This window comes from Oncorhynchus mykiss, chromosome 12 (genome assembly GCF_057628025.1).
Source record: "Oncorhynchus mykiss isolate SJ-2025 chromosome 12, ASM5762802v1, whole genome shotgun sequence".
NCBI classification, from domain to species: Eukaryota; Metazoa; Chordata; class Actinopteri; order Salmoniformes; family Salmonidae; genus Oncorhynchus; species Oncorhynchus mykiss.
Window position 1 is genome coordinate 4368118 of NC_143033.1, and position 20425 is coordinate 4388542.

Below are 20425 nucleotides of genomic sequence, written 5' to 3' on the forward strand. Positions count from 1 at the left end.
GCCAGGCACACCGGGTTGAGTGTGTCAAGAACTATAACGTTGCTGGGTTTTTCACGCTCAACCGTTTCCCGCGTGTATCAAGAATGGTCCACCACCCAAAGGACATCCAGCCAACTTGACACAACCGTGGGAAGCATTGGAGTCAACATGGACCAGCATCCCTGTGGAACGCTTTCAACACCTCATAGAGTCCATGTCCCCACGAATTGAGGCTGTTCTGAGGGCAAAATGGGGGGGGGGGGGCAACTCAATATTAGGAAGGTGTTCCTAATGTTTTGTCCACTCAGTGTAGATACAGTACTGTGTATGTGTATTGTCTTGGACAGTGTACAGAAATGTTTGTGTTTCTGTATGTTCCTCTATATCATGTGAATGTAGGCAGATGTCTGTTGGTTCCCACGGGAAAGGACCGACCTGCTAAACGAGGGACCATGCTACTGAGCAACACAACATGATTAGGCAGATTGGAGGATTGGCCTTCACTTCTATTTACAGCTGTTGCATGACACCACAGACTGATGATTATCTTAATGCATTAGGTCGGCTAACCCTACAAATGTTTTCTGACCTACTAATATAGACCCCCCCCCCCCCCCCCGGTCCTTAACTCCTAGGCACTATGTAGATGTGATAGGATTTGACAGTTTGAACAGTACAGTAGGACCTTCTCTGTGCCCTCTGAAAAGGACAGGCTTAACGTTGACCTTAGACTATTGCCTACCCATCCAACTCAACCGATAGATAACCGATAGACAACCCCATGCTAATTGGCAACAACTAACTCAGATGAACATGAGGTTCCATAACAATGGTGTAGCAGTAGCTCATAGGCCTCCACATAACAGCAGTAGCTCGTAGGCCTACACATAACAGCAGTGTTACAGCAGTAGGTCGTATGGCCTACACATAACAGCAGTAGGTCGTATGGCCTACACATAACAGCAGTAGGTCGTATGGCCTACACATAACAGCAGTAGGTCGTATGGCCTACACATAACAGCAGTAGGTCGTATGGCCTACACATAACAGCAGTGTTACAGCAGAAGCAGATACACATCAGCTACAAAGGCAGGGGTTTAACAGGACTTAAAACTACTCTCAACAAGCTATTTCACAGTAGAGATACACACCAAAACCCTGTGTGGACATTCCCCAGGGCTGTGTCTGGTATGGAAACCTATCAATATATAGATGCACTGTTTTTGACCTGAACCCATAGTAGTTGGAGGAACTCCCCCCCCCTCCCCCAAATGTGGTGATGTTTTCCTAAATTGAGGAAAAAAATGTTACGGAAAATCAACATGGAGTAAGTTATGAGGCTAACGAGGTCCTTTGGAGGAAGGATGTTTGACATGTACGCCTAATTGGCTCTAAATAAAAAGAGAGCAGGATCTGCAGTACTCTGAAACAGTCTACTAGTCATTTTATGCTGTGGATAGAAATACTACTACTATTTGAGCTGTGGCCACTACCAGTAGTAGTGGACTGGATACTGTAACCACAGCAAAGGCCCCTGCCTAGGAAACACATGTCAACTCAATGCTGGCCTCAGGCCTGTATCTATTTCAGTAGCATTCTGTTCAGCCCAATGGATACTCCACTGTAAAACACTGTCAAAACGTAGGACCCTAAAATGACAGAGCTCAAACATGGTGAGTTGGTTTTAAAAGTCAAGTGGAAGGAGGGAAAGGTGGTTTGATTAAAAAAAATAATAATAATCTGAAACTAAAATAAATTTCCAGGTGTGTGGCTGTATGAAGTTCCTTTACTGAACACTACTCTCTAGTACTTAACAAAAATACAAAAAAATGGATGAACGACTAACTCAAACCCCAGCCAAATGGAACTGTAATGGTTTCTATTGGAGATGGACAACTACTTAAAAAAAAAAATAATAATTCAAATGGATTAATGTTGTAAAGTCAGAATATGATTGAAACTATAATTTATGTCTGTCTGCCTTCCCATCTGTCTGAGGTGCTGGCTCACAACTAGTGCCACTTCCTTCTTGAGTGATGTCACACCTCTCCTCTCTGACTGAGGGTTATAATAGACCTGTGCCACTGGGGTGACCTCTCTCTCTCCCTCTGACTGTGTAATAGACTTAGAAGAAGCTTAGATTGACAGCACGTGCTAAAGGCTATACTCAGTTTTTCATGTACATCTTTCCTTCCTCCTTTTATTTCGGTAGAAAGGAGAGGTAGCCATACAGGTCATTTCCTGTTTGATAGTCACACCCTCGTTATGCTGATAACAAACAGAAAACAAAGACAAACGATAAGACCATCCTGTTGCTATAGGCCCTTGACAACAGACTTAAAGCAATGCGTCTGACATTTCATAACACATTTGATGTTTATTTTTTCAGGATGACTTCAAAAATATTGTAATAATCTGCGATACATGACAAGTCCACGAAAGACGTGTAAGCACAAATATTGACTTTATAATGATATGTTTTGTTACAATAACAGTAACAGACTGTCAGACCTAAAGTGGCAGACAAACAAACGGCCTATAGGACAGGCAACGCTGTATAATAAATGACATGAATGACTTCGACACCTACTGTGACTGTCAAAACCACAATAGAAATTAGGAAGTGAATTACTTAACAGAAGTACACCGGTGTCATCATATTCAAGAACAAGATCAATGTCAAATGTGCCAAATCATTGATGTGTAGAGGAGCTCTGTCCCGGTCACAGGAAAGACGTGTGAAGAATACCAGTCATTGGAGAATAACCAGAAGGTATCAGAAAATATCTAGTTTCCAAGTCAACAGATTCTTCATAAGCAACAGAACGAATGTGAACATGTTCCCAGCCCTAAAACATCACGCATATTGGTGATAAACAATGACAAAAAAAAAAAAATCACGTAATGTTGGACTAATGTTTGTTCTCAACAAGCTCGTCTCGTTACATACAACTATCACTTCGACTAACCGTGAAGCTTGAAAGCCGTACACAATGTTGCCAGCATTACGGCATGCACAGCTGACGACCGAATCGTCATCGGTTCCTAATACACCGGGTACACTTACTTTTTGAGAGTCCATACCGAGGACCGAAACACAAATATAGTCAAATCCAATGCATAGGCAGGCAGGCGAAGTTCTCTCCAAAGAGGAAGACGATTACCCCACTGGATGGCGGAGCATAGTGCACGTACATGCGCAGTAGTATTTTTAACCCTCGCCCTCATAAATTAGAGGCGATATACAAATGTAGACGGGTTGCGCCCTCCACTGGACTAGAGAAGAATGTCTTTGATGTGTTAGTAAACGTGTCATACGTCAGTGGTCACGAGGGGTAGGGTTTTGCAGAGGGATTCCACTTCTCCGAGATTTCCCCCAAAGGCTCGCGGTAATGGTTGGTTGCTGTGGTAACGTCAAAAGAAGTGTACTGCTAGCTAGCTTGCTTGCTACAACAAAAATACAAACAATCAATTCACAGTCAAGTCATATTGAGCGGTTTGACACCTATACAAAACACGAGGTAAGTTGGTACACTTATATTATGCATTATAGCTACATTGAAATTGCCCCGAGAAAAGAGACAACGGTTTCATTTGCAAACTAGCTAGCAACATCCAGCTAACATTAGCCTAGCTAGCTAACACGTTACTAGTAACTGAGCTAACTAACGGTACTTCGCTCGGAAATGCACCATGCCTCTGTTTAGTTTAGCTTTGCCAACGTTACTCCAGGCAGATGCTTGTCGTTGAAAGACTGATTTTCTCCTGCAGGATTTTGTGGAGAGGAGAGAAACCAGTGTGAAAAGATGGCGAGCCAGAGGCCACCGTCAGGTAGACCGATGAGTCGGGGGTCTCTTGTACCAGGGACTGGGAGACCTCCAACTGCCATCAGACCTCCACCCACAGCCGTTAGGGTCGGAACTGGGGTAAAGCCAAGTCACAGTTTTGATGTTTTCTTGCAGATCCCTGACTAACTATCATCACCCTTTTTACACACCTTCTGTAGCATATGGGACATACAGTACAGTTCATAATGAAAGTCTACACACACACCATTTTGCAGGCTTAAATCTAAAAAGGGATTAAAATGTAAAATGTTTCCCTACAGATCTACACATCCTGTGCCACATTTTCAAAGTTAATGAAAAAGTAGAGAATATTTTCTAAAAATAAAGAAAGAAAGATGTCTTCACACCCCAGAGTTAATACTTGGTGCAAGCACTTTTGGCAGAAAATACGATCCTACCAACTCTGGACAACACCACTGGCAACATATATCCATTGTTGTTGTCAAATTTTCTCAAGCTTATTGAGTTTAGTTGAGAATCATTGATAGTCCGCAATATTCAAACATTGTTTCTGATTTTCCAACAGGTTTACTGTGCACTCAGGGCCCCAGAGTGGTGCAGTGGTCTAAGACACTGCATCTCAGTACAAGAGGCGTCATTGCAGTATCTGGTTCGAATCCAGGCTGCATCACATCCGTGATTGGGTGTCCCATAGGGCGGCGCACAATTGGCCCAGTGTCGTCTAGTATTCAGACCCCTTGACTTTCCCACATTCTGTTACATTACAGCCTTATTCTAAAAGGGATGAAATAAAACATGTTCCTCATCAATACCCCATATTGACAAAGAGAAAACAGGTTCTTCAAAATGTACAAGTATTCAGACCCCTTGTAATGACACTTGACATTGAGCTCAGATGCATCCTGTTTCCATTGATCATACCTAACCCTAACCCTAACCCTAGCTCAGGTGCTCAGGTGCTGCATCCTGTTTCCATGGATCATCCTTGAGATGTTTCTACAACTTGATTGGAGTCCACCTGTGGTAAATTAAATTGATTGGACATGATTTGGAAAGACACACACCTGTCTATATAAGGTTCCACAGTTGACATTGCATGTCAGAGCGAAAACCATGCCCTGAGGTCAAAGGCAGGATTGTGTCGGATCAGGAGAAGGGTACCAAAAATATTTCTGTTGCATTTGAAGGTCCCCAAGAACACGGTGGCCTCCATCATTCTTAAATGGTAGAAGTTTGGAATCACCAAGACTCTTCCTAGAGCTGGCCGTCCGACCAAACTGAACAATCGGGGGAGAAGGGCCTTGGTCAGGGAGTGGCCAAGAACCCGATGGTCTCTCTGACAGTGCTCCATAGTTCCTCTGTGAAGATGGGAGAGTCTTCCAGAAGGACAACCATCTCTGCAGCACTCCACCAAGCAAGCCTTTATGGTAGAGTGGCCAGACGGAAGCCACTCCTCAGTAAAAGGCACATGACAGCCCGCTTGGAGTTTGTCAAAAGGCACCTAAAGGACTCTCAGACCATGAGAAACAAGATTCTCTGGTCTGATGAAACCAAGATTGAACTCTTTGGCCTGAATGCCAAGCGTCATGTCTGGAGGAAACCTAGCACCATCTCTACGGTGAAGCATGGTGGTGGCAGTGCCATGCTGTGGGGATGTTTTTCAGCGGCAGGGACTGGGTGACTAGTCAGGATCGAGGGAAAGATGAATGGAGCAAAGTACAGAGAGATCCTTGATGAAAAACCTGCTCCAGAGCGCTCAGGACCTCAGACTGGGGCGACCCTAAGCACACAGCCAAGAAAACGCAGGAGTGACTTTGGGACAAGTCTCTGAATGTCCTTGAGTGGCCCAGCCGAAGCCCAGACTTGAACCTGACATAGCTTGAGAGGATCTACAGAGAAGAATGGGAGAAACTCCCCAAATACAGGTGTGCCAAGCTTGTAGCGTCATACCCAAGAAGACTCAAAGCTGTAATCGCTGCCAAAGGTGCTTCAACAAAGTACTAAGTAAAGGGTCTGAATAGTTTAAATTTAGTTTACAGCAGTAATTGCTGCTGAAGGTGCTTCCACCAAGTATTGACTCGTTTGAAAACATACAGTGGATTGCGAAAGTATTCACCCCCTTTGGTATTTTTCCTATTTTGTTGCCTTACAACCTGGAATTAAAATAGATTTTTGGGTTGGTTTGTCTCATTTGATTTACTCAACATCCTTTGAGTAAACCTACCACTTTGAAGATGCAAATTTTTTTTATCGTGAAACAAACAAGAAATAATATGAAAAAACAGAACTTGAGCTTGCACAACTATTCACCCCCCCAAAGTCAATATGTTGAAGAGCCACCTTTTGCAGCAATTACAGCTGCAAGTCTCTTGGAGTATGACTCTATAAGCTTGGCACGTCTAGCCACTGGGATTTACTCCCATTCTTCAAGACAAAACTGCTCCAGCTCCTTCAAGTTGGATGGGTTCCGCTGGTGTACAGCGATCTTTAAGTCATACCACAGATTCACAATTGGATTGAGGTCTGGACTTTGACTAGGCCATGCCAAGACATTTAAATGTTTCCCCTTAAACCAGTGTTGCTTTAGCAGTATGCTTAGGTTCATTGTCCTGCTGGAAGCTGAACCTCTGCCCCAGTCTCAAATCTCTGGAAGACTGAAACAGGTTTCCCTCAAGAATTTCCCAGTATTTAGCGTTTCACAGTCCCTGCTGATGAAAAACATCCCCACTGCAATGATGCTGCCACCACCATGCTTCACCGTGGGGATGGTGCTCTCGGGGTGATGAGAGGTGTTGGGTTTGTGCCAGACATAGCGTTTTCCTTGATGACCAAAAAGCTACATTTGAGTCTCATCTGACCAGAGTACTTTCTTCCATATGTTTGGGGAGTCTCCCACATGCCTTTTGGCGAACACCAAACGTGTTTGCTTATTTTTTTCTTTAAGCAATGTTTTTTTTCTGGCCACTCTTCCGTAAAGCCCAGCTCTGTGGAGTGTACGGCTTAAAGTGGTCCTATGGACAGATACTCCAATCACAGCTGTGGAGCTTTGCAGCTACTTCAGGGTTATCTTTGGTCTCTTTGTTGCCTCTCTGTTTAATGCCCTCCTTGCCTGGTGGGCGGCCCTCTCTTGACAGGTTTGTTGTGGTGCCATATTCTTTCCATTTTTTTAATAATGTATTTAATGGCGCTCCGTGGGATGTTCAAAGTTTCAGATATTTTTTTATAACCCCAAAACTGATCTATACTTCTCCACAACTTTGTCCCTGACCTGTTTGGAGAGCTCCTTGGTCTTCATAGTGCCGCTTGCTTGGTGGTGCCCCTTCCTTAGTGGTGTTGCAGACTCTGGGGCCTTTCAGAACAGATGTATATATACTGAGATCATGTGACAGATCATGTAGGATTTACACAGGTGGACTTTATTATGTGACTTCTGAAGGTAATTGGTTGCACCAGATCTTATTTAGGGGCTTCATATCAAAGGCGGTGAATACATATACACCCACCATCTTTACTTTTTAAAACATTTTTTTTTTGAATTTTTTTAAAAAAGTAAAAAAAAATAATTTCACTTCACCAATTTGGACTATTTTGTGCATGTACGTTATATTAAATCCAAATAAAAAATCCATTTAAATTACAGGTTGTAATGCAACAAAATAGGAAAAACGCCAAGGTGGATGAATACTTTTGCAAGGCACTGTACACATTCAAGACATCTTCATTTAAAAAAATATATATTTTATTAATTTTGAAAATGTTTTATACTTTTTCTTTCACTTTGAAAATGTGGAGGAGTTTGTGAAGATCAGAAGAAGAAAAAAGTTATCCTTTTTAGATTTCAATTTAAGGCAGGAAAATGTGACAAGGGGTGTGTAGACTTTCACGTTGGCACTGTAGCAGGGTTCTCCCCAAAGAATGTAAGAGGTGGGCTGCGCCACCTTGTGGACTGGCTGCGTGCGCCATTATTTAAACTTCATCCGTTATCATTTAAGGCCATTTGTTGCTCTAGATTGCAGGAAATGGCAGTTACAGGTGTTAACAAAATTAAATTAAATCTCTGAGTCCAAGAGGGGTCATGGCCCACCTTCAGGCCTCCCCCCCCCCCCGCTGTACTTAGCAGGACCACCTTGTTAAAACAAATCCTGGGAGAACCCTGTGTGCTTAGAGATGATTTCAAGTAGATAGGTAGTGCTTACCAAGACATGATGTATGCTAGCTATTTAAAATCCTTTATAAATTGTAGCTCCTCTCTAGTTAATTTTAAAGTGGAATCTAAGCAACATTTCTAGTTGAATAATGTCTTGTGTGTAATGTGTAGATTGTTCCGGGTACTGGGCGTCCTGGAACCAGAGGAGGAGCCCTAGGGACCCCTGGTGTTCTCTCTGCTCAAATTAAAGTGGCCGACCGGCCAGTCACCCAGCAGGGCCTGAGCGGCATGAAGACTGGCATGAAGGGTACAGTATTATTATTTACCCGTATTATACACCTGTATTATTGACCTGTATTATAATCCTGTATTATTCACCCGTATTATTGACCTGTATTATAATCCTATATTATTCACCTGTATTATAATCCTGTATTATACACCCGTATTATAGTCCTGTATTATACACCCGTATTATTTTCCTGTATTATACACCCATATTATTTTCCTGTATTATACACCCATATTATAATCCTATATTATTGACCTGTATTATAATCCTGTATTATACACCTCTATTATTGACCTGTATTGTAAACCCGTATCATTGACCTTTATTATTCACCCGTTTTATACACCCATATTATAATCCTGTATTATACACCCGTATTATAGTCCTGTATTATACACCCGTATTATTCACCTGTATTATTCACCTGTGTTGTTCACCCTTATTATTCACCCATATTATTGACCTTTATATTTCACCCATATTATTGACCCGTATTATAAACCCATATTATAAACCTGTATTATTCACCCATATTATACACCCATATTATTGACCTGTATTATAAACCCGTATTATTGACTTGTATTATTCACCCGTATTATACACCCATATTATTGACCTGTATTATAAACCCGTATTATAAACCTGTATTATTCACCCATATTATACACCCGTATTATAATCCTGTATTATACACCCATATTATAATCCTGTATTATACACCCATATTATTGACCTGTATTATAAACCCGTATTATACATCCATCCGTATTATTGACCTAGATTATACACCTGTATTATACACCGTATTATACACCGTATTATACACCGTATTATACACCTGTATTATACACCGTATTATACACCTGTATTATACACCGTATTATACACCTGTATTATACACCGTATTATACACCGTATTATACACCGTATTATACACCTGTATTATACACCGTATTATACACCGTATTATACACCTGTATTATACACCGTATTATACACCGTATTATACACCGTATTATACACCTGTATTATACACCGTATTATACACCTGTATTATACACCGTATTATACACCCGTATTATACACCCGTATTATACACCTGTATTATACACCCGTATTATACACCTGTATTATAGACCTGTATTATTCACCCGTATTATAATACACAGTATTATACACCCATATTATACACCTGTATTATACACCATTTTATACACCGTATTGTACACCCATATTATTGACCTTTATTTTTCACCCGTATTAGTCACCTGTATTATTCACCCATATTATACACCCGTATTATAATCCTGTATTATACACCCGTATTATACACTGTAATATACATCCGTATTATAGACCGTATTATACACCGTATTATACACCGTATTATACACCCATATTATACACCCGTATTATAATCCTGTATTATACACCCGTATTATTGACCTTTATTTTTCACCTGTTATTTTGACCTGGATTATTCACCCGTATTATAGACCAGTATTATACACCCATATTATTCACCCGTATTATAATCCTGTATTATACACCCGTATTATAGACCAGTATTATACACCCATATTATTCACCCGTATTATTGACCTGTATTTTCACCCGTATTATACACCGTATTATTGACCTGTATTTTCACCCGTATTATACACCCGTATTATAGACCAGTATTATACACCCATATTATTCACCCGTATTATTGACCTGTATTTTCACCCGTATTATACACCCGTATTATTGACCTGTATTTTCACCCGTATTATACACCCGTATTATAGACCAGTATTATACACCCATATTATTCACCCGTATTATTGACCTGTATTTTCACCTGTATTATACACCCGTATTATACACCCGCATTATACACCCGTATTATTGGCCCGCATTATTGACCTGTATTTTCACCCGTATTATACACCCGTATTATTGACCTGTATTTTCACCCGTATTATACACCCGCATTATACACCCGTATTATTGACCTGTATTATACACCCGTATTATACACCCTTATTATTGACCTGTATTTTCACCCGTATTATACACCCGTATTATTGATCTGTATTTTCACCCGTAATATACACCCGTATTATACACCCGTATTATTGACCTGTATTTTCACCCGTATTATACACCCGCATTATTGACCTGTATTTTCACCCGTATTATACACCCGTATTATACACTCGTATTATACACCCGTATTATTGACCTGTATTTTCACCCGTATTATTGCCTTGTATTTTCACCTGTATTATACACTCGTATTATTATTTATTTATCAGTTATTTTACCAGGTAAATTGACTAAGAACACGTTCTCATTTGCAGCAACGACCTGGGGAATAGTTACAGGGGAGAGGAGGAGGGGGATGAATAAGCCAATTGTAAACTGGGGATTATTAGGTGACTGTGGAGGTTTGAGGGCCAGATTGGGAATTTAGCCAGGACACCGGGGTTAACACCCCTACTCTTACGATAAGTGCCATGGGATCTTTACTGACCTCAGAGAGTCAGGACACCGGGGTTAACACCCCTATTCTTACCATAAGTGCCATGGGATCTTTAATGGCCTCAGAGAGTCAGGACACCCGTTTAACGTCCCATCCGAAAGACGGAATTATACACCCGTATTATAAACCTGTGTTATTCACCCAAATTATACACCTGTTATATACGCTGAGTGTACAAAACATTATATTGTGTTGCATCTCCGTTTGCCCTCAGAACAGCCTCAATTCCACAGGGATGCTGGCCCATGTTGACTAAAATATGTTCCCACAGTTGTGTCAAGTTGGCTGGATGTCCTTTGGGTGGTGGACCATTCTTGATACACGCGGGAAACTGTTGAGTGTGGAAAAAACCCAGCAACGTTGCAGTTCTTGACACACAAACCGGTGTCCCTGGCACCTACTACCATACCCGTTCAAAGACACTTCAATCTTTTGTCTTGCCCGTTCACCCTCTGAATAGCACACATACACAATCTCATGTCTCAAGGCTTAAAAACCCTTGTTTAACCCCGTCTCCTCCCCTTCATCTACACTGATTGAAGTGGATTTAACAAGTGACTTCAATTGGGGATGATGTCCTTCACCTGGATTCACCTGAACAGTCTGTATGTCATGGGAAAGAGCAGGTGTTCTTAATGTTTTGTTCGCTCATTGTGTTCACCAGCCATCTCTTTCCTCGGACATCAGTCCACGTTAATGGGTGGCACAGTCCCCAAAATATGTCCTTCGCTCCCTCTCTGGTAAAATATAAACATACAACAGTTTAGGACCTCCATATAAAAACACAACCTTATAATGTGATGATTTTGGTATCGAAGTCTTGTCTCACACACAAATTATTTTCTTATCTGTCTGTCATGACATGAGATCTCTCTCTCTCTCTCGCTCTTATTTTTCAGGACCTCAGAGGCAGATTCTGGATAAATCCTACTACCTTGGCCTTCTCAGGTAAGCCTGAATAGAACATATAGAACCACGCGTTGTGTACTGTATCGTCATGTGCCGTGGTCTTCTGTGTGTCTCAACAGGAGTAAGATCAACGAACTGACAACGGAGACCAGCAAACTGCAGAAGGAGATTGACACCTTCAATCAGGAGAACTCTGTTTACCTCTCCTATGAGAAAAGGTAAAGTAATCAGATAGGAAATAAACGATGCACAAATAGGCCTACGGGTGGTTTTGTATCGACAACTCAGACACCCCTTTTTGTGGTTGTTTAATCCCCAATTGGTTCTCATGTTGTCATCATCCAAGGTTAAAATGGATGGTCTCTAATGGTCCTGTTGTTTTACCCCCCTTGCAGAGCAGAAGGACTTGCTGGTGAACTGAAAGATCTACAGGGACAACTGGCAGATTACAACATGGTACACACGGTTCTATTTGATGAAGACGACATGGATGCACTAAAACACTGCTGTTACCCCTCTGTTTGTTTGTGTTGAATTTCAGCTAGTTGACAAGTTGAACACCAACACTGAGATGGAGGAAGTGATAAATGACTTCAATATGGTGACTACATTCGATCATTTTTAGCAAACGGTTTTATACGTGAATTATCTCCGAGATAGAATACGTTTAGTTTCAGTCCTAACCCTGACTGTTTGCATGCTGTGTTTTGTGTAGTTGAAAGCACAGAACGACCGAGAGGCTCAAAGTATGGATGTCATATTCACAGAAAGACGAGAGTAAGTACTCAAACATTTATTTAATATGACAAAACCTTAGACGACCTACACCAGGGGTCTCCAACCTACACCAGGGGTCTCCCAGGGGTCTCCAACCTACACCAGGGGTCTCCCAGGGGTCTCCAACCTACACCAAGGGTCTCCAACCTACACCAGGGGGTCTCCCAGGGGTCTCTAACCTACACCAGGGGGTCTCCAACCTACACCAGGGGTCTCCAACCTACACCAGGGGGTCTCCAACCTATACCAGGGTGTCTCTAACTTACACCAGGGGTCTCCAACCTACACCAGGGGGTCTCCAACCTACACCAAGGGTCTCCAACCTACACCAGGGGGTCTCCAACCTACACCAGGGGGTCTCCAACCTACACCAGGGGGTCTCCAACCTACACCAGGGCGTCTCCAACCTACACCAGGGTGTCTCTAACCTACACCAGGGGTCTCCCAGGGGTCTCCAACCTACACCAGGGGTCTCCAACCTACACCAAGGGTCTCTCAGAGGTCTCCAACCTACACCAGGGGGTCTCCAACCTACACCAAGGGTCTCCAACCTACACCAGGAGGTCTCCAACCTACACCAGGGGGTCTCCAACCTACACCAGGGGTCTCCCAGGGGTCTCCAACCTACACCAGGGGGTCTCCAACCTACACCAAGGGTCTCCAACCTACACCAGGGGGTCTCCCAGGGGTCTCTAACCTACACCAGGGGTCTCCAACCTACACCAGGGGTCTCTAACCTACACCAGAGGTCTCCCAGGGGTCTCCAACCTACACCAGGAGTCTCTAACCTACACCAGGGGTCTCTAACCTACACCAGGGGTCTCTAACCTACACCAGAGGTCTCCAACCTACACCAGGGGTCTCTAACCTACACCAGAGGTCTCCAACCTACACCAGTGGGTCTCTAACCTACACCAGGGGTCTCCAACCAATACCAGGGGTCTCCAACCTACACCAGGAGGTCTCCAACCTACACCAGGGGGTCTCCAACCTACACCAGGGGTCTCTAACCTACACCAGGGGGACTCCAACCTACACCAGGTGGTCTCCAACCTACACCAGGGGGTCTCCAACCTACACCAGGGGGTCTCCAACCTACACCAGGGGTCTCCGAGGGGTCTCCAATCTACACCAGGGGGTCTCCAACCTACACCAGGGTGTCTCTAACCTACACCAGGGGTCTCCCAGGGGTCTCCAACCTACACCAGGGGGTCTCCAACCTACACCAGGGGTCTCCAACCTACACCAAGGGGTCTCAAACCTACAACACGGGGTCTCCAACCTACACCAGGGGGTCTCCAACCTACACCAGGGGGTCTCCAACCTACACCAGGGGGTCTCCAACCTACACCAGGGGTCTCCCAGGGGTCTCCAATCTACACCAGGGTGTCTCCAATCTACACCAAGGTGTCTCTAACCTACACCAGGGGTCTCCAATCTACACCAGGGGTCTCTAACCTACACCAGAGGTCTCCAACCTACACCAGGGGTCTCCCAGGGGTTTCCAACCTACACCAGGGGTCTCCAACCTACACCAGGGGTCTCCAACCTACACCAGGGGTCTCTAACCTACACCAGGGGTCTCTAACCTACACCAGGGGTCTCTAACCTACACCAGAGGTCTCCAACCTACACCAGGTGTTTCCAACCTACACCAGGGGTCTCCCAGGGGTTTCCAACCTACACCAGGGGTCTCCAATCTACACCAGGTGTCTCTAACCTACACCAGGGGTCTCTAACCTACACCAGAGGTCTCCAACCTACACCAGGGGGTCTCCAACCTACACCAGGGGGTCTCCAACCTACACCAGGGGGTCTCCAACCTACACCAGGGGGTCTTCAACCTACACCAGGGGTCTCCAACCTACACCAGGGTGTCTCCAACCTACACCAGGGGTGTCTAACCTACACCAGGGTGTCTCCAACCTACACCAGGGGTCTCCAACCTACACCAGGGTGTCTCCAACCTACACCAGGGGTGTCTAACCTACACCAGGGTGTCTCCAACCTACACCAGAGGGTCTCTAACCTACACCAGGGGGTCTCCAACCTACACCAGGGGTCTCCAACCTACACCAGGGGGTCTCTAACCTACACCAGGGGTCTCTAACCTACACCAGGGGTCTCCAACCAATACCAGGGGTCTCCAACCTACACCAGGGGTGTCTAACCTACACCAGGGGTCTCCAACCAAAACCAGAGGTCTCCAACCTACACCAGGGGGTCTCCCAGAGGTCTCCAACCTACACCAGGGGGTCTCCAACCTACACCAGGAGGTCTCCAACCTACACCAGGGGGTCTCCAACCTTTTCTAACATGAGAGCTACTTAAAAAATAATAATTGTAACATGTTGTGAGCAACTCATTTTCTAGCTTTCAAATAGGAACATTATCCTCTTTTCTTCTCCCCTGCAACTCTTACCCTGGTCCTTAGTGTACAAGAGGAAGTAGTGTACAATGTTGTCAACTCTTCCCCTGGTCCTTAGTGACCTCCACTTTTTTTGACCTGTTGGAGACCCCTGACCTCCACTATGTTTGACCTGTTGGAGACCCCTGACCTCCACCATGTTTGACCTGTTGGAGACCCCTGACCTCCACTATGTTTGACCTGTTGGAGACCCCTGACCTCCACTATGTTTGACCTGTTGGAGACCCCTGACCTCCACTATGTTTGACCTGTTGGAGACCCCTGACCTCCACTATGTTTGACCTGTTGGAGACCCCTGACCTCCACTATGTTTGACCTGTTTGAGATCCCTGACCTCCAGAATGATTGACCTGTTGGAGACTCCTGACCTACACTATGTTTGACCTGTTGGAGACCCCTGACCTCCAGTATGATTTACCTGTTGGAGACCCCTGACCTCCACCATGTTTGACCTGTTGGTGACCCCTGACCTCCAGTATGATTGACCTGTTGGAGACCCCTGACCTCCACCATGATTGACCTGTTGGTGACCCCTGACCTCCAGTATGATTGACCTGTTGGAGACTCCTGACCTCCACTATGTTTGACCTGTTGGAGACCCCTGACCTCCACTATGTTTGACCTGTTGGAGACCTGGGTTACAGATGGGAGAACTATGGCTTTCTGATTCAATGATTCAATCCCATTCACTAGCACAGATACTATCAGTGCTAAGTAGAATAGATACATTATTCTGTGTTGTGTTGTCTTTGTAGTTCCCAGTCTCAATGTAGTGGTCCTCTATGTATCCATCCACTCCCTCCTCATCACCCAACCCATCCTGCCCGTGATCCAGCTCATGGGCGCTGGTCTCCGTGTGCTCCATGTCCAAGCTGAAGCTAGAGTAGCATCCTGTAGTTAACACGTTAGCATCCTCCTCCTCTCTCAGCCACTGGTGCCGGTAGTTGAACAGCAGCTTGTACCAGGACTGGGTCTTGACGGCACACACGATGAGCATAGAGGTGGTCAGGGCGATGGCTACCATACCCAGGAGAAACTTCCAGGTGTTCCCCACAACTGGCTTCCCACTGCCACTGACTGGGACTATGCCTGGAGGAGGGATAGGAGCAAGCAGACAGCCAGGCTTCCCACTGACTGGGACTATGCCTGGGGGAGGGATAGGAACAGACAGACAGCCAGGCTTCCCACTGACTGGGACTATGCCTGGGGGAGGGATAGGAGCAAACAGACATCCAGGCTTCCCACTGACTGGGACTATGCCTGGGGGAGGGATAGGAGCAGACAGACAGCCAGGCTTCCCACTGACTGGGACTATGCCTGGGGGAGGGATAGGAGCAAACAGACAGCCAGGCATCCCACTGACTAGGACTATGCCTGGGGGAGGGATAGGAGCAAACAGACAGCCAGGCTTCCCACTGACTGGGATTATGCCTGGGGGAGGGATAGGAGCAAACAGACAGCCAGGCTTCCCACTGCCACTGACTGGGACTATGCCTGGGGGAGGGATAGGAGCAAACAGACAGCCAGGCTTCCCACTGCCACTGACTGGGACTATGCCTGGAGGAGGGATAGGAGCAAGCAGACAGCCAGGCTTCCCACTGACTGGGATTATGCCTGGGGGAGGGATAGGAGCAGACAGACAGCCAGGCATCCCACTGACTGGGACTATGCCTGGGGGAGGGATAGGAGCAGACAGACAGCCAGGCTTCCCACTGACTGGGACTATGCCTGGGGGAGGGATAGGAGCAAACAGACAGCCAGGCTTCCCACTGCCACTGACTGGGACTATGCCTGGGGGAGGGATAGGAGCAAACAGACAGCCAGGCTTCCCACTGACTGGGATTATGCCTGGGGGAGGGATAGGAGCAAGCAGACAGCCAGGCTTCCCACTGACTGGGACTATGCCTGGGGGAGGGATAGGAGCAAACAGACAGCCAGGCTTCCCACTGACTGGGACTATGCCTGGGGGAGGGATAGGAGCAAGCAGACAGCCAGGCTTCCCACTGACTGGGACTATGCCTGGGGGAGGGATAGGAGCAAACAGACAGCCAGGCTTCCCACTGCCACTGACTGGGACTATGCCTGGGGGAGGGATAGGAGCAAGCAGACAGCCAGGCTTCCCACTGACTGGGACTATGCCTGGGGGAGGGATAGGAGCAGACAGACAGCCAGGCTTCCCACTGCCACTGACTGGGACTATGCCTGGAGGAGGGATAGGAGCAAGCAGACAGCCAGGCTTCCCACTGACTGGGACTATGCCTGGGGGAGGGAATGGCCTTCCTGTGACATTGGGTGCTGTAGGTGTCATGGAGAGCAGGTAATTTGCCCCCGGTGATGCATTGTGCAGACCGCACCACCCTCTGGATAGCCCTGCTGTTGTGGGCGGCGCAGTTGCCGTACCATGCGGTGATATAGCCCGACACTGGCCCCAGTGTTGAGGATCAGTGAAGTGCAGGTGTTGTTTCCTACCTTCACCACTTGGGGGCGGCCCGTCAGTTAGGCCAGGATCCAAGTTGGTCCTCAGTCCCAGCTCCTCCCATAATCAACAGTTGGTCCTCAGACCCAGCTCCTCCAGTAGCCAACAGTTGGTCCTCAGTCCCAGCTCCTCCAGTAGTCAACAAGGAAGGCGTTATCCTAACTCTGGTTTCTATAGGAAGGAGGAGATGATCCGTGCGGTGGAGGAGGAGATGGAGAGGGAGAAGCAGGCCGCTGATGACATCATCAAAAAAATGTCTCCAGAGAAACAGGACCAGTACGCTGCCATGAAGGCCAACAACGACGAGCTGCTACAGGTCTGAGCTGATTCAGGATCAGTTTGGTGTTTTACATCTTAATCAATGAGATGCCTTTTAGAAACTATTCACACCCCTTGACTTGTTCCTCCTTGACTTGTTCCACATTTTGTTGTGTTACAGCCTGAATTCAACATTTTATTAACAATTTTTTTTCCTTACTCATACAGTGCCTTGCGAAAGTATTCGGCCCCCTTGAACTTTGCGACCTTTTGCCACATTTCAGGCTTCAAACATAAAGATATAAAACTGTATTTTTTTTGGCTCCATCCATCTTCCCATCAATTTTAACCATCTTCCCTGTCCCTGCTGAAGAAAAGCAGGCCCAAACCATGATGCTGCCAACACCATGTTTGACAGTGGGGATGGTGTGTTCAGGGTGATGAGCTGTGTTGCTTTTACGCCAAACATAACGTTTTGCATTGTTGCCAAAAAGTTCAATTTTGGTTTCATCTGACCAGAGCACCTTCTTCCACATGTTTGGTGTGTCTCCCAGGTGGCTTTTGGCAAACTTTAAACAACACTTTTTATGGATATCTTTAAGAAATGGCTTTCTTCTTGCCACTCTTCCATAAAGGCCAGATTTGTGCAATATACGACTGATTGTTGTCCTATGGACAGAGTCTCCCACCTCAGCTGTAGATCTCTGCAGTTCATCCAGAGTGATCATGGGCCTCTTGGCTGCATCTCTGATCAGTCTTCTCCTTGTATGAGCTGAAAGTTTAGAGGGATGGCCAGGTCTTGGTAGATTTGCAGTGGTCTGATACTCCTTCCATTTCAATAGTATCGCTTGCACAGTGCTCCTTGGGATGTTTAAAGCTTGGGAAATATTTTTGTATCCAAATCCGGCTTTAAACTTCTTCAACAGTATCTCGGACCTGCCTGGTGTGTTCCTTGTTCTTCATGATGCTCTCTGCGCATTTAACGGACCTCTGAGACTATCACAGTGCAGGTGCATTTATACGGAGACTTGATTACACACAGGTGGATTGTATTTATCATCATTAGTCATTTAGGTCAACATTGGATCATTCAGAGATCCTCACTGAACTTCTGGAGAGAGTTTGCTGCACTGAAAGTAAAGGGGCTGAATAATTTTGCACGCCCAATTTTTCAGTTTTTGATTTGTTAAAAAAGTTTGAAATATCCAATAAATGTCGTTCCACTTCATGATTGTGTCCCACTTGTTGTTGATTCTTCACAAAAAAATACAGTTTTATATCTTTATGTTTGAAGCCTGAAATGTGGCAAAAGGTCGCAAAGTTCAAGGGGGCCGAATACTTTCGCAAGGCACTGTATATACACAATACCCCATAATGGCAAAGTGAAAATGTTTTTTTTTTTGTTCGTTTTTTTACATTTCATTAAATTTATTGAAAATGAAATACAGAAATATCTCATTCACCTAAGCATTCACACCCCTGAGTCAATACGTGTTAGAATCCCCTTAGTCAGCGATTACAGCTGTGAGTCTTTCTCTCTAAGAGCTTTGCACACCTGGATTGTACAATATTTTCACCTTATTCTCAAAAAAGTCAAGCTCTGTCAAGTTGGTTCTTGATTATTGCTCGACGGCCATCTTCAAGTCTTGACATAGATTTTCAAACCGATTTAAGTCAAAACTGTAACTAGGACACTCGGGGAATATTCAATGTCGTCTAGGTAAGCAACTCCAGTGTATATTTGGCCTTGTGTTTTAGGTAGTTGTCCTGTTGAACCGGGTACTGTGTGTAGGCCAGTGACAAGAAATTCAGGCTGTAATAACAACATGTCTTATAAGTCAAGGAGTGTGAATTCTTTCTGAAGGCCCTGTATGTGGACGGGGACGACGACGACCTGATCCGAGATCAGCACTGCTACTCTGAGATACTTTATGAATGGACGGGAGAATGTAACCCTGTGACATGGCTGTAGACTCCAATGTCTCCTTACGCCTTTAGATAGGAGTCTACAGCCATGCCACGGGGGCAATGGAGGATGGGAGTCCTTCAGTTAAAGAAGAGACTCTGGGCTTATTGAACGTTTGTCACGATAAGTTAGTGATGTGTCACGTGGTGGGGAACTCTATGTGCTGTGCTCTGGAACAGTTACTGTAGCAACCCTATCAGGCAGCAGTAGCTACCCTATCAGACAGCAGTAGCTACCCTATCAGGCAGCAGTAGCTACCCTATCAGACAGCAATAGCTACCCCCATCAGATAGCAGTAGCTACCCTATCAGACAGCAATAGCTACCCCCATCAGATAGCAGTAGCTACCCTATCAGACAGCAGTAGCTACCCTATCAGACAGCAGTAGCAACCCTATCAGGCAGCCGTAGCTACCCTATCAGGCAGCAGTAGCAACCCTATCAGGCAGCCGTAGCTACCCCCATCAGATAGCAGTAGCTACCCTATCAGACAGCAGTAGCTACCCTATCAGACAGCAGTAGCAACCCTATCAGACAGCCGTAGCTACCCTATCAGACAGCAGTAGCAACCCTATCAGACAGCCGTAGCTACCCTATCAGGCAGCCGTAGCTACCCTATCAGACAGCAGTAGCTACCCTATCAGACAGCAGTAGCAACCCTATCAGACAGCCGTAGCTACCCTATCAGACAGCAGTAGCAACCCTATCAGACAGCCGTAGCTACCCTATCAGGCAGCCGTAGCTACCCTATCAGGCAGCAGTAGCTACCCTATCAGACAGCAATAGCTACCCCCATCAGATAGCAGTAGCTACCCTATCAGACAGCCGTAGCTACCCTATCAGACAGCCGTAGCT

At 45.5% G+C, this 20425-nt stretch overlaps 2 protein-coding genes across 8 annotated transcripts in view; one reads left to right on the forward strand and one right to left on the reverse strand.

Annotated features, from left to right (window-relative positions):
* Positions 1 to 3253, reverse strand: part of LOC110536872 (FSD1-like protein) — a 74817-nt gene extending 71564 nt beyond the window's left edge. For 4 of the 7 annotated variants that reach the window (XR_016484862.1, XM_036936758.2, XM_036936757.2 and 1 more), the window contains exon 1: positions 3047 to 3253. Coding sequence is in view for 3 of the 7 variants with exons in the window: in XM_036936758.2 (XP_036792653.2) it covers positions 3047 to 3061 (15 nt within the window). In the remaining 4 variants the exon portion in view is untranslated. The remainder of the gene's footprint in view (positions 1 to 3046) is intronic. The other 3 variants (XM_090191560.1, XM_090191559.1, XM_090191561.1) reach the window with 3 other exon arrangements.
* Positions 3210 to 20425, forward strand: part of ift74 (intraflagellar transport 74) — a 64728-nt gene continuing 47512 nt past the window's right edge. Inside the window, exons 1-9 of the mRNA XM_036936755.2 lie at positions 3210 to 3500; positions 3751 to 3905; positions 8107 to 8242; positions 11657 to 11705; positions 11786 to 11884; positions 12062 to 12122; positions 12208 to 12267; positions 12382 to 12443; positions 17525 to 17663. Of these exons, the coding sequence (XP_036792650.1) occupies positions 3786 to 3905; positions 8107 to 8242; positions 11657 to 11705; positions 11786 to 11884; positions 12062 to 12122; positions 12208 to 12267; positions 12382 to 12443; positions 17525 to 17663 (726 nt within the window). The 5' untranslated portion in view covers positions 3210 to 3500; positions 3751 to 3785. The remainder of the gene's footprint in view (positions 3501 to 3750; positions 3906 to 8106; positions 8243 to 11656; positions 11706 to 11785; positions 11885 to 12061; positions 12123 to 12207; positions 12268 to 12381; positions 12444 to 17524; positions 17664 to 20425) is intronic.